General features: G+C 34.0%; 1 protein-coding gene across 15 annotated transcripts in view; it reads left to right on the plus strand.

Moving 5' to 3' along the window:
• Window positions 1–15,306, plus strand: part of POLQ (DNA polymerase theta) — a 138,271-nt gene that overhangs the window by 26,634 nt on the left and 96,331 nt on the right. For 12 of the 15 annotated variants that reach the window (XR_005059911.2, XR_005059912.2, XM_073231562.1 and 9 more), the window contains 6 exons: window positions 431–587; window positions 2,250–2,358; window positions 6,255–6,474; window positions 8,994–9,141; window positions 11,301–11,447; window positions 12,779–12,991. Coding sequence is in view for 13 of the 15 variants with exons in the window: in XM_073231562.1 (XP_073087663.1) it covers window positions 431–587; window positions 2,250–2,358; window positions 6,255–6,474; window positions 8,994–9,141; window positions 11,301–11,447; window positions 12,779–12,991 (994 nt within the window). In the remaining 2 variants the exon portion in view is untranslated. Of the gene's footprint in view, window positions 1–430; window positions 588–2,249; window positions 2,359–6,254; window positions 6,475–8,678; window positions 8,830–8,993; window positions 9,142–11,300; window positions 11,448–12,778; window positions 12,992–15,306 lie in introns of those variants that run through there. The other 3 variants (XM_037013062.2, XM_037013066.2, XM_073231566.1) reach the window with 3 other exon arrangements.

Genomic DNA, 15,306 nt, shown 5'->3' on the forward strand with positions numbered 1-15,306 from the left:
GATAATGACAATATTTCTCTCATAAAGTATAAGTTTGTTCTTAAAAGTGTAACATGAGCATTAAAGAAAGAGCTGGCTTCTTATTTATTAGATTAAAAGTATTTGTACTTAAGGTAGTTTTTCCCCAATTTTTAATTTTTATAAATAGTTCTTAGAACTGCTTTGTCAAGTGCTACCACTAAAATGGCATACCAATTTTATTCGACTCTGTGTTAACAGAAAATCTCTGTAGTGAGTTTTGTCAGTTCTAAACTTCATGTGTTTAACAGATTATTTTAAAAAGAATCAGTGTGTCCTGGCCAGGAACAACTAATAGTAATCTGATAAATGTCTTTAGATACTTTTATGTCTATGTTCTGGAATAGAACCAATCTATAACTCATGTATATTAAATATTTTCACCTGTATTATTCCTTTTTACTTAATTCAGAGTCTATTTCAGGAAGTAGGAATAACAGTAGCTGGTTATATGGGCAGTACCTCTTCAAGAGGGCGCTTCTCTTCCATGGATGTTGCTGTCTGCACAATTGAGAGAGCCAATAGTTTGATCAATCGCCTAATAGAGGAAAATAAGATGGATCTATTAGGTAAGAAAATTAGGAAATGAGCAGATACTTTCTGTTGCTATTTTTTGATGTAGTGGGGTGGTGCCATTGTGATTTCTGTATGTCCCATGTATTTTTTTTTGTATTGTCTGTCATGTATTTCTATAGGTGGGAATTGAAGTTTGTAATGTCAGGAACTCTGTGTGGAAAAAGAAAAAAAAGGTTTTGTGTCCTGCTGTCATTATTGACTCTACTTCCTTGTATGTTCGCACTTTACAAAACAGGATATTCTTGAGCCCTAAGTCATTTTTCATTGCTTCTTTCCTATCTAAGCTTTACCAAGAAGAGAAAGAAACATTCTGGGGCTGGGTCTACCATATTCCCAATTAGTGTATATGTGTATTCATTATATTCTGGTGCTATGATATCTACATTAAGTCTGTACTCAGAGACTAACAGGGAAAGGGTAGGGAGCTATATTTGACACTGTATTTGAGCTTGGGACTCTAGGAAGATTTCCTACTTACTAAGTAACTTTTTTTTTTTAACTACTTAAGTGAGCCCACTATGTAAAGGTAGCCATAGAAAGAGAATGGTTGTAACAGCAACAGAAACATCAGGAATATCAGTTAGCTACTCATTAAGATCCTAGTGAACTTAGATGGTAAAGTTGAGGTAGGGTAGTTCTGGAGAGTGAAATCATAGATTAGTAAGACGTGGGCTTTACTCTATAAAGCTTGGAGAGAGCAATCACATTCATCAATTTGTATTATAATTGTCTTATTACTTGTGAGTCCATCGGACTTTATCTTGAGGATTGCAATAGGATCTTAATTGTTATATTCAATATACCTAGCACAGTATCTGGCACACTAGGTAAAATAAATCTTTTTTGGATGAATGGCTCAATGAATAAGTGCTCAAATAACTCATCATACACTATGATTTGGAGAGAGTTTACTGATGAGCAAAAAGAGCATCATGTGTTATTAGATAATAGTCTGAAAGGTCTTCATTTCGGAGGAGGATTTGTGGGAGACGACCAATGTACATAGAAACTATGACATTATGAAAACATTTAAAGAAGGCACTGGGTGATACTAAATTTTTAGTAATTCTTGAACACTCTTCCAAGTGCATAGACTGGTTTGGTTTTCTAAAAAGCAGAGAAGGAGAATAGGGTCATGTTTATGTTTTATAGTGTGATGACTCATTAGTCTACCATAATCAAATAGAATTATCCCTTAAAAATCATTACTTTCTTCTTGATCTAATTCTTCTTTTCTAAGCAACTTTCTAACATCAGTATAGTTGCCCTGTTTTCCCCATACAAAAATTAATATACTGAATAACTGTCATAGATATATTTGATAGCTCATTGTACATGTAGTTTTACAAGTTGCTAATTAAGAAGTGTCTGAGTAACGAGAGGCAGTTTTCTCTGAGTTATCCGTGAGTTAGCTAATCATTGATTTTTAGATCCAGAATACATTGTAGTTGAACTACTTATGATAACTGAAATATCTTAGAAAAGAATTGTCTGTTATGTGGAATGTGATTTTTGTTCTGTGGTTAGAAATTTGTATCACCTGCAGTATGTTGTAGTGACAGCTACTTACTATATAAGATGTAAGATATTGAGTCTTTTGAAGTTCTTTGAATTGTGAAATTTTGTAAAACCTAGTATCTGGAAAATATCTTTAGGAATGGTGGTTGTGGATGAATTGCATATGTTGGGAGACTCTCACCGAGGGTATCTGCTGGAACTTTTGCTGACCAAGATCTGCTATATTACTCAGAAATCAGCATCTTGGTGAGTAACTGAAATAACTGAGTTCCTGAGATTTCAAACACTGTTGAGGAAGTTTCTGCAAAAGTGCATAATAAATATAAGTTAAATAAAGAAGGGGAGTAGTACTTATTTAGAACAAACTCATATACAGCAGTTTATTTTTATTCCAAAACAAGTGTTTAAGATTGAGAGTGATTTTAGGTTATTTTGTAAACATCCTTTAATTTGTGACTGCTCACCACTTTTATGATAGAATTTTTAAAATCCAGTTTTTTTTATATTTAGTGCATATCTCAAATATGCTGTTAACAAATACATATTGTTTCAATTTAAATAAATGTGAAAGAAAAGGTTGAGGGTGCAGTGTAACAGTGGTGGAAAGTAGAGGCTCTGAAATCAGATGCCTCAGGTTTGAGTTCTGTTGGGTAAATTACTTGTCCTCTTTGAGTCTCAGTTTCCACTTCTGTGGATTGGGGACAATGCACCTATAGGTTATGGTGAGGATTAAATGGACTAGAAAATGTAAAGCAAATACCTGGAGGACAGCAAGTGCTCAATGAATGTTAACTAGTAGTGTTATCTAAGTAAAGATGTTGATATAACTAAAGCCACATAACAGATTTAAAAGTCTTTTGTTAGAGTTTTAACACTGTGCCTGAGTCTTCTCCCTCAGTCTCTTGATAGAGAAGACAATATGATTTCATAATCTCTGAAGTCCCAGCATTAGAATAAGCACTTCATGCTTTTTCTCTAAATGAATGATCATGTACCTTAATTTAGAGTTTGGAAAATAAAGTCACTGAATATACAGTTCTGTTTCTCTAATTTCTTTTCAGGCCTTACAAGATCAGGGATCTTTCTCTGCATTTTTTTTATTTTTTAATTTTTTTATTTTGGTATCATTAATCTACAATTACATGAGGAACATTATGTTGACTAGACCACCCCCATCACCAAGCCCCCCACCCCCACATACCCCACCATAGTCACTGTCCATCAGTGTAGCAAGATGCTGTAGAATCACTACTTGTCTTCTCTGTGTTGTACAGCCCTCCCCGTACCACACCCCCACCTTATACATGCTAACCATAATGCCCCTTTCTTTTTTCCCCAAAGCCAGTTTCTGTATTTGTTAGTTATACATCTTAAGTAGTCAAGACTAATTTTGAAAAAAATAGTATTTATTCACCTCCATCTCTCAGAGGCAACTACTTTCAACTCTCATAGATTTTTAAGAAGTTTACTTACAATGATCTCTAAACACAGCTGCTTGAGTCTTTATTGTACACGTTATATATTGACTTTTTACCCTAGAAGATGAAGAATAGCTCTTTTTTTAATATTCTTTACTCACTCCACCCAATCTCACCCCCCACATCTGCCCCAGTCTCTCTTTATCTTCTTATCAGCTTCTTGTTCTCCAAATAGTTATATCATAATTTTGCATAGGTCACTATTCTGTGTCACACTATTATCACTATATAAATGCCATTGTCAACTGAACCATGTAGTACATTATGATTACTTTTACTTTTCAAATGACTTTATTTTCTATGAAATTGATAAATGTCTTTCTGTTTGATGGTTTGGTTTTCTATGTACTTATCACTGATTTATCCTCAGCCTCTTCCCCACTGTGCAAATCTCCACCCTGTGTATTCTAACAAATTTGCTAGTTTATCAGATTCATCTTCTTGAAAGAAAACAAAATCATTAATTAGAAAAGATATACAGAGTCCTATGTTTGTCACAGCATTATTTTCAATAGACAAAATATGGAAGCAACTTAAATATACATTGGTAGATGAATAGATAAAGATGTTTAATGTACAATGTACATCAGATGTACAATGGAATATTAGCCATAAGAAAGAATGAAATCTTGCCATTTGTGACAATGTGGATGGACCTAGAGCATACTATGCTAAGTGAAATAAATCAGAGAAAGACAAATACCATATGATTTCACCTGTATGTTTAACCTAAAAAACAAAACAACTGAACAAACAAAACAGAAATAGACTCACAGACACTGAGAACAGTAGGTTGCTGTAGAGGAGAGGGAAGAGAAGATAGGTGAAATAGGTGAAGGGGAAAACAATTAGAATGCTTGATATCTTGATCTGGGTGGTGGTTACATGAATGTATACACATATGAAAAATCATTGAGATATACACAAAGATTTATGCATTTGTATTATATGTACCCATTAAAAAAAAATCAGTTGCCATAAACAAACACATTGATCTCCCTGAAGTGTCTCCTAAAACCTGAGTTGTTCTAATCTGGATATGTGGTTAATCTCTGTATGTGCTGCACAGCAGTTATCCTGGGATCTCTCTTTATCATTATCATTCATTCCCATTACTTTTTGCTTGAGTCAGAGCCCCCTTTTTTGGGACCACATGTCTTTCTCTTAATTTACTGCCTCTTTTTTGTGGGGATATCTTCTAGGAAGTTCTACTTTATTTGGGTATACGGGCTATTATGGGTATAAATTTTTTGAATATTCATGTCTGAAAATAACTTACAGTTATTTCATAGATTGTTCAAGTATACAAGTCAAGATTTTAAATATTCCATTAGAATTTCAAAACATTACTTTATTTACCCATTACTATTGAGAAATCTAATACCATGGTGACCCTTCATCCTCTATATAAAAAATTTTAATTCTGAGGGTTTTTAGGAGCTCCTTTTCTTCTTTAATTCTTCACATTTTGTGAAATCCAACATTGATGTGTCTATTTTCATTCATTTTTCTGGGTACTCAATAGATTCTTTCAATCTGGAGCTCATTCAGTTCAGGAAAATTTTAACAGATGCAATATGAGAAAACATGTAGATTATCATCTATATCCCAAATCAGTAGGGATATAGAAAATATGACTAATGCAATTAACAAATTTGACCCAATAGGTCTATGTAGAACAGTTATCAAATAAAAGCAGAATATGTATGCTTTTCAGTTATACATGGAACATTTACCAAAAATATGTGCTGGGCCATAAAGCAACATATTTTAACAGATTTAAGTCATTTAAAATATAGTCTCTGGCAATTGTGGAATTAATCTAGAAATGAGTATAGGAATAACATAACTAGTAAATGCCCAAATGTTTGGAAATGAACAAATACAACTTGACTCATTTTGGGGTCAAAAAAGTAATAACAGTAGAAAGTGTAAGATAGTTTGAACTGAAAGTATAATAAAAGTGTCTCCTAACAAAACTAGTGAAATGTAGCTAAAATTGTTTTTAAAGAGAAATTGATAGTATTATATATATATATAATACATAATTTAACAATATATATATTGTTAAAAATAGAGACTGAAATGTTAATCAATTGTCCATCTCAAGAGTTTAGAAAAAGAATAGTAAAATAATGCCACTGAAAGTAGAAGGAAAGAAATAATAAAGACAAGAGCAAATACTAATGAAAGGAAAGTCATTAGAATATTAAAATTTTTCTACAAATCAGTAAGAAAAAACACAACTCAGTATATAAGTGGGCAAGAAGTTTGAACAGGCATTTATAAGTTGGTATCCAAATGGTCCATAACATGAAATGGTGTTTAATCTCCTTAGTTATCAAAGAAATGTAAATAACCTTGTCAAAGAGATTACCATACACTTTCCAAAATGGCTAACATTAAAAAAATTGACAATACTAAGTGGTGACAAGGATGTGAAACAATAAAACACAGGTGGATTGTGGGGGTGCTGCTAAAATAGTTTGACATTATCTAATAAAATTGAAGATAATCTATGATCAGTAATTTTACTCCTAGGTATATACCTTAAAGAAATGTATAAATGTATATACCAAAGGACTTAACCAAGAGTATTATTAGCAGCACTATTTGTAATTAAACTATGTATCTTTTAACATCATTTTCATTTGTTTTTCACAGCCAAGCAGATTCAGCCAGTCCTCTGTCTAATGCTGTGCAGATCGTCGGCATGAGTGCTACTCTTCCTAATTTGGAGCTTGTGGCTTCCTGGTTGAATGCTGAACTCTACCATACTGACTTTCGTCCTATACCACTGTTGGAGTCAGTAAAAATTGGAAATTCCATATATGACTCTTCAATGAAGTTTGTTAGGGAATTTCAACCCATGTTACAAGTGAAAGTAAGTCAATATTTTTTATATCACTACTATCAGGGCTTTGTGTTTGATTGCATTTTCTCGCAAGATGTTAACAGCGTAAACAAGGCTGGAAAGTAGTTGAATATGTATTACATATCCATTAGAAGGATTATTATTATTAAGCTAATGGTTTCATCTTAAAGAACTGATGGTGATGGTAAGAAAGGAAATGTAGTTGTCCCTTAAATATAAATGATTATTACTTCCTGTAAGTTTAAGTAATATAAAATAACACCTTATTTTATAGATCATTTTTTTTAACTGTGAAAAGATTTTCTTATGGCTTAGTTTACACTAAACACTAATGTGGAAAATTAACCTTTTGTTAAATATTAAGTATAATATATAGTATAGAGTGGAAAAAACATCATTTTGGAGTCAGACAAACCTACCTTTGTTACTTAATAGAGATATTTGATATGGCTACAATACTAGTTGAATCTTAAATCTACTCTGAAAGTAGTCTCTTCTATAAAATGGAATGTAATATTTATCTTCAGTGTTGTAAGAATGAAATACGGTTTCTAAAAATTGTCTAGTGTCTGGAAAGTGCTTGATAAATATGGTAAATTCCCTCCCATACCCCTAAGTACACTTAAAAAGTTTAGTTCACAGTATTTTTCTAAATCGTACTCTTTAATCCTGAGGTTAAAGAACTGACTCGACTCATTATCCGTGGAGTGAGACATCTATTTTTTTTTTATTATTAAGGTATCATTGATACACAATCTTATGAAGGTTTCACATGAACAACATTGTGGTTATAACATCCACCCATATTATTAAGTCCCCCCCACACACCCCAGTATTGTCACTGTCCATCAGCTTAGTGAGATGCTATATAGTCACTACTTGTCTTCTTTGTGCTATACTGCCTTCCCCGTGTGCTCATCATAATGGCCCTTAATCCCTTCTCCCTCCCTCCTCGCCCACCTTCCCAACCCCTTCCCTTTGGTAACCACTAGTCCCTTCTTGGAAGTGAGACATCTATTTTTATGTAGAGCTGTGTCTATGAATCATAGCTGGAAATAAGACTAAATCATGTATTTCAGTACCATCATAAGTATGCATTTGTAGCCTCTGTATGCCTGGTTTAGAATCTTATGTAGTTGCTTTGCTCTGTACCCCAAATTTCACCTATTTTGTTTTGGTTACCTCAGTAAATACATGTATAAACAAATTCATTTACTTGCCTGTTAATCTTTTTCTTTTGTTATCATGTCTAATACTCTACCCTATTTGAATCATTTTTCAACTCTTATTATTGACATGGCTTCCTAATTGATGTCTCTGCTTCCTCCCTTGTCCCCTTTAGTCTGTGCTGAAATCAGGAGTTAGTGATCTGTTTAAAATGAACATCAGATCATGTAACCATTCTTTTCAAAAATTTGCAGTGGCTCCCTGCTTCATTTAGAATGAAAGCCAATGTCTGTATAGTAGCCTGCAAGGCCCTATATGATCTGCCTCCATACTCTTAGTGACCTCACCTACTATATTCCCATTCACTCCCTCCATGGCCAGGAGTCTTTTTGCTGTTCCATACTATGCCAGGAACTTCCCATCTCAGGTTCTATTTGGAATACATCTCTCCCAGGCATCAGTGTGGTTTACTCTTTTCCTGTGGACTTTTACTCAAATGTCACTTTCTAAGACCTTCCTTGGTCATCTTGTCTAAACTACAGTGTCCTCCTATTTATGGTCCCTATTTTCTGTTTTATTTTTCCACCTTGCACTTTTTAAACTTGAGCATATGTGTTTTACTTAACTTGTTTTTTATCTGTCTCTCCATACTAGAGTAGAAGCACTCTGAGGGCAGAGCTTTTTTTCTGCTTTGTTCTCAAACCCCAGTGCCTAGAACAGTATTTGGCACATACTAAACATTTAATGATTGAAGGGATGAACAAATTAATTAATCCCCAGTTACATACACTGACCTTACAGTTTGGAGAACTCACTGGGCCACCACCAGGCTTTCACATTTGCTCTTTTTTTGCCTGAAATGTTTCCTCTGTCCCCCAGTTACCTTTCATTGAGATAATGCCCCCCTTCCTTCACATCTCATCTCATTTTTTCAGGGAAACCTTTCTTTCAGATCTTTCTGTCAAATATGAGCTTCAAAACACCATTAAACTCTTTTATAATACACCTAATGATTGTGTTTTACATTTGTTTGTTTAGTGCTTTAATGTGTTTTCCCAGTGAAACCTAAACTCCTTGAAGATAGGACCTTGACTTTCTTCTACTCACATTATAGCCCCTTTCCCTGAGAGCTGGTGGTCAGTAAATATTAGTTGAATGAATAGAAAATATTTCCTTCTCGCCCTGCATCATAAAGAGGTTTGTTTCTTTTTTTCTCTTCTTGTTTTGTTTTCTCTTTATTTTATTCCTGACTTCATAATGATTTTTTTATGCCTTTGAGTAGAAAGCAAAATGAGTGACTTTCAACTGATATGAAGTGTTTTAGAAGTATCACAAAAGTGCTATTTCTTTTTCTTTTGTAGGGAGATGAGGACCATGTTGTTAGTTTATGTTATGAGACCATTTGTGATAACCATTCAGTGTTACTTTTTTGTCCATCAAAGAAATGGTGTGAGAAGCTAGCTGATATCATTGCCCATGAGTTTTACAGTCTACACCATCAAGCTGAGAGTAAGTTACTGTTGGAAATGATAGCCTCCATTCTTAGTATGTTTCCTTGAAAGTAATGTTAACAATTATGTCAGCAAAGTATGGTGCCATTCCATCATTGCACCCACCTGCCCAATGGACACTTCTTTATAAGACTGTGCTAATCCTCTCCTTATCTCATTGTAGACAATGTCTACACACATTCAGGCTAATCTTCACATTTTTAGAATACTGGACTTATAAGGTATATACTGTGTCTTCATTTGGGATCTATGGGCTTTAAGAGGTTGATATTTGAAGTCCCTAAAGCATATATAAAACTTCACATATACACATTTTTCTGGGGAAAGCAGATGGCATATCTTTATATTTCTGAACTCTAACTCTAAAAAGAAACACACACACACACACACACACACACATATATATACACACACACCCATATGTATTTTAAAATCATTTTGAAGTATAATTTATATATGTAAGGAAATGTACCCATTTGAATTGTATAATTTAATGAATATTAACAAATGTATATACCTGTTTAATCCCCACTATAATGAACATATAGAACATTTTTATCATCCTAAAATGTTCTCTTTGGCTGTCAATCTCTTTTCTCTATTCCCAGCTCCAGGCAACCACTGATCTTTCTGTTACTCTAGATCAGCTGTGCCCTTTCTAAGAATTTCATATAAATGAAGTCATGTAGTATATATATGTCTTTTGTATTTGGCTTCTTTCACTTAGCATGATATTTGTAAGATTCATGTAGGTGGTTGTTAATTTATTGATTTTTTCCTTTTTTATTGCTGAGTAGTGATCTAGTGTATGGCCATGACCTTTAGTATGTATTGTACCTGATTCTAGGATGAGCACTGTTTCCTTGCCACTGTCACTAGCCCGTGGTCCCATAAGGTTCATGATAAGTGGAGGAAAGACGGACACCAATTCTGGTCACAGAATATCAGGATATCATGCTGATGGCATCATGAGGACGGGTGATGGGTATTTCAAGCCTAGCTTCAGCAAGGAGTTTGTATTGGGCACGCTCTGGTCCAGCATCATGATAGCTCTTCTGATTCCCTCTTGATACTTCTGTATTATGTCAACTTATATTACTTATGTTGTTGATAACTCATATTCCTTACAACCAGAAACATGTCTATTATTTTCCTTGCTTGAGGTTCTGTTATTTTGATTTATAAAACTGGGTCCCAAAACCCAGTGAGTGCTTGGACTGGAGCCTAGGTCATGATGAAACTTTCACCAGAAAAGTAAAGACAAGGCAGCACATTTTTCATAACGCTGGAGTTTAAATTCTGGAATTATCCCTACTCATTAAAAAAAATTTTTTGAAGACATTTTAAAAAATAATTTTTCTTTTGAAATAAAAATATTGATTAATGGTAATTAAAAATTTTTTGAATTGTCCTTAGCATAATAAAACACTGGTAACCCTCTGTGAGTCCTCAAAATTAAAAACAAAGTTTTTACCTAAAAGTTTTAATTTTACCTAAAAAATTAAAAATAGGTTAAATATAAGATATAGTAAAAATATATCTTATGAGAAGCTTTACTAGTTCAGAAATCCTAAAGTGGGAAATTCTTTAAGAAAACATAGTTTCCGCATCTAAGAATGTTAAGGTCCTACATGGGCAGAAGTTTACAGAGAGGCAAAAACAGCAGGTATTAATTAATGTGATTAATTACCACATTGGTGCCAAAGAGGCTAGAAAAATTGCCACACGAAACTAGGCTTTTAGATAATTCTGACACTGCTGGTTGGCAGGACACGCTTTGAGTAAGGATTTTGATATTTAGGCTTTGCGTGGTAGTCAGTGTCTGTAATCATCTGCTTCCTTCAGCTGTTCCTTTGATCCTCTCCTGTGGGCTTGGTTTTCCCCTAATATAGTGTTTCCTAAACTTTAGTGTATGTTAGAATTGCCTGGGGAGATGTAAAAATTTTTCATGTCCAGGTTGTACCCTATTACATCACAATGTCCTGTGAGAACCAGGCATCAGTAGTTTTAAAAGATCTCCAGGTGATTATTATATGTAGTAGTTTCAGAACCATTGCCCCAGTACTTAGTTCTGACACAAGTTAGGCAGATAGCATGGAAAGAGGTCCAGCACTTAAAGAGGGCCAGGTGAAGTGTTGATAATTTTTGTGTTGACAGGATCGGTTAGATCATCTGAACTTCCACCAGTGATACTGGAACAAAAGGGCCTCTTAGAAGTAATGGATCAGTTAAAACGTTCACCTTCAGGACTGGACTCTGTATTACAAAAGACTGTACCATGGGGAGTAGCATTTCATCATGCAGGTATCCATAATTATAACCTTTTACTAAGAGGCCCCCTCCAAAAAGAGGCCCCTTGATTTCACTTTTATATTTGTATGTGTTTGATTTCTTTCTAACTACACTTAATACTCTTAGATTTCATTTTGAGAAATTGTATGATTAAGATTAAACAAAAGTAAAACAAAGATGTGTAGGTTTACTTATCTGTGTATATATATATATATCTATACAGTGTATATATATAGCTTTTTGTATCATTGAGGAAGCAAATTCTAAAATTGTTACCTTTCTGTACTTTGGTTCCTAAAATTTAGGTTACAGTGGTACTTGGTATCCTAATTTTATGACACTCTGAGTGTCTCCTTTTATCTCAAGGGGTATTGAAATATTTTCACAAATATATTGAAATGAATTTTAGAAATTGTCATATTGTACTTTTAGAGGGCTACAATTGTTTTAAAAATCAGATTGTCAAAATTGCAAGGATTATGATGCTCACTGAATTAAATAACTTTTTTCAGGTAGAGGTCTGTCAATGGTCATATGTGCTAAGAATATGATTAATAATATATACTTCCTAAGATTAGGAATTTAAACCTTTTCAATTTACTTAAAGTCATGTATATATAAAAATGTTAAGCATATATATATATATATATACACACAAACATACAAAAGAATATTTTCATTGTATATAACACGGTGTACAGTACACTAATAAAATGAATACTTGTGGATCCACCACTTAAATCAATACTTTGGATTGTTTCAATAAAATAAAAAATAAGTCAGATAAGTATATATTCTGTATGTTTTCATTTACTCGTGTATTTATTCTTCAGACATTTATTTATGTCAAAACTGTGCCTAACCACTGTGTTGGACAGGCCTGAAGATGCTGTGATGAATAAGGCATCTCTACCCTCAAGGAGTAAACTGTATAGAACAGGGATCAACAAACTACAGTCTGATGGTCAAATTCAACCCACCATCTGTTTTTGCAAGTAAAGTTTTATTATTGGAACACAGTCATGCCCATTTGTTCTGTGGCTGCTTTCAAGTGACAGTGGTAGGGATGAGTAGTTGCAACAGAGACTGTCCTGCAAAGTCTAAAATATTTACACAAAAGTTTGCCAACCCCTGGTCTAGAAGATGAGATAGAAGTATACTAGGGTGGCAGATTATATTCTTAAATAGATGGTTTGTGGTGACTTCTCTGCTTACAGTCTTAACAATACTTTGAAAAAAAAATCTTTTGAGACTTGTAAGAGATTCTCAGCTCCTAAGTGATCAAGTACAGTATTTTCATTACATGTTAATAAATACATGTTTTTGTAACTTCCCTTTGTTAGGTCTTACTTTTGAGGAGAGGGATATCATTGAAGGAGCCTTTCGTCAAGGTCAGATTCGTGTCTTAGCAGCAACTTCTACTCTTTCATCTGGGGTGAATTTACCTGCACGTCGTGTAATTATTCGGACTCCTATTTTCAGTGGTCGGCCTCTAGATATTCTTACTTATAAGCAGATGGTTGGTCGTGCTGGTAGGAAAGGAGTAGACACAGTAGGTAAGTGAGATTGAATTTAATTGTTTTATTATTATTATTATTTTTTATTATCAAATGTATATCACAGTGGTTCAGTCCCCTTTCCCTTCCTCCCTCCCCCACCCACTCCCCTTCCCCTTGGTAACCACTAGTCACTTCTCAGTGTCTATGAGTCTAATGCTGTTTTGTATCTTCTGTTTTACTTTGTTTTTATACTCCACAAATAAGTGAAATAATATAGTATTTGTCTTTCTCCGCCTGACTTATTTCACTGATCATAATACCCTCCAGATCCATCCATGTTGTTGCAAATGGCAGGATTTCTTTTCTTTTTATGGCTGGATAATATTCCATTGTGTGTATGTACCACATATTCTTTATCCATTCATCTGTTGGTGGACATTTATGTTGCTTTCATGTCTTGGCTATTGCAAACAGTGTGGTGATAAACATAGGGGTGCACATACCATTTTGAATCAGGGATTTTGTTTTCTTCGGGTAAATTCCTAGGAGTGGAATTACTGGGTCTGAAGTTAATTGTAATAGCATTGCTGAAGGACAGTGTCAGTCTACTTGAAATTTGACTAGTGCCTGCCAATGCATTTCTTATCTTACCCAAAGCACTAATGTCATCCTTTTGGATTTACTTAATATTTATAATGATTGTAAGTTATAATTTTCATATATCATCAACCGCTGATTTTCTAATATAGAATTAAGATTTTCTTTTGTATAATATATAATGAAATGATATGGTGTTGTGTTTATCAAGATGACTTTTAATATCCAATATAGTCTATAATACTATTTAGTGTTAATGAAGGAAGCAATTTTCATGGCTATTAGTACTGGTTACGCAACTGGCCTAAGAAAGGGTTCAAATAGGAATTCTGAGTGCTAAGAAGCATTCTGACACTTTGGGAATATGAACGTTACTAAAAAAACAAAAACAACAAAATTAACAAAAAGAAACAAAATTGGTGTTGGCTCTGAAGACATCTTTTCAGTTTCATATCTTGTATCAGCAAATAATGATAATATTATCAGCAATCCAAACAAAAGTTTTGTCTTAAGCAGTGAGAAAGAGGCTTGTTTGAATTAAATTATTAAGATAGAAGCATATATTATTTCCAACCAGCTACCTTATTCTAGGCATGACTAAATTGTTATGTGTCTTCTAACATTAAAGAATCTTGGGAGGAACATTCTCTGTCATTTCATCTTCTCTAGGATGTAGTTTTTTGACACCAATATTATGCCCTATGTCAAATAAACAGCAAACAGTTCTGTGGCTACTAAAGAGTAATTAAGATATCCAAGAGAAAAGGGAAAGTCAGTGTAAAAAGAGGTGGGATATTCTGGGCAGAAAAAGCTGTATAGTGTACTGAGGAAGTGACTTTTAAAATAACAACTTGTTTGTCATATGAAGTCCTCAGACGCAGTTGATGCTCACTATTAGTGGATTTCATATATGTGAATTTGCCTACTTACTAGAATTTACTCAAACTCTCAGATCAATCTTGTGGGGCTTTCATAGACATGTGCACAGCAATGAAAAATTTGAGTCTCTGGAAGCACACATTCCCTACGGATGCTGAATCAGGTGACACTCTCCCTTCTTGTTTTAGCTCTCATACTGTAAACAAGTTCTGCTTCCTAGTCTATGTAGTGCCACATTTTTCACATTTTTGTACTTTTTGTTGGTGATCTGACTTTAAAATGACTCCCAAGCATGGTGCTGAAGTGCAAGAAGGCTGTGGTGTGCCCTACAGATAAAATAAGTGTTAGATAAGCTTTGGTCAGCCCTGAGATATAATATTGTTGGTTGTGAATTTAATGTTAATGAATCAACACTATATATTAAATAAACTGTCCTTAAACAGAAACACACATAAAACAAACTTTTATACTGATTGATTAATGAAAATGTAACTGGAGCCTGGTAGGAAGCTAACTCTCTATTTCCCCCATGTGCAATGGTTCAGTATTACCCAGTTCAGTGTTTGTGGTGACTTTATTGGACATAACTACCACAAATTGGTGACTGGATTAGTTAGAATATAAGTTTCACTGCTGTAATGAAAGCTAACATAATATCTACTTAAAATAGAAGTTATTTTCTTTTCCTATAAATGTATAATTGAAAATAATCTGGGTCTGATGCAGTGACTCCAATGTCAGGGACCTAGTCTTCTAGTTCTTTTTTCACGTTCAGTAATATGGTTTCTATTCTGTGCTGTAAGGTGGCTGTTCCAGTCTGTGTCACCACATCTGCACTGCAGCCGTCAGGAAGCGGAGATGAGGAAGTAAATGGCATATCTTTCCTTTAAGGACAC

This window comes from Manis javanica, chromosome 3, assembly GCF_040802235.1.
Source record: "Manis javanica isolate MJ-LG chromosome 3, MJ_LKY, whole genome shotgun sequence".
Lineage (NCBI taxonomy): Eukaryota > Metazoa > Chordata > Mammalia > Pholidota > Manidae > Manis > Manis javanica.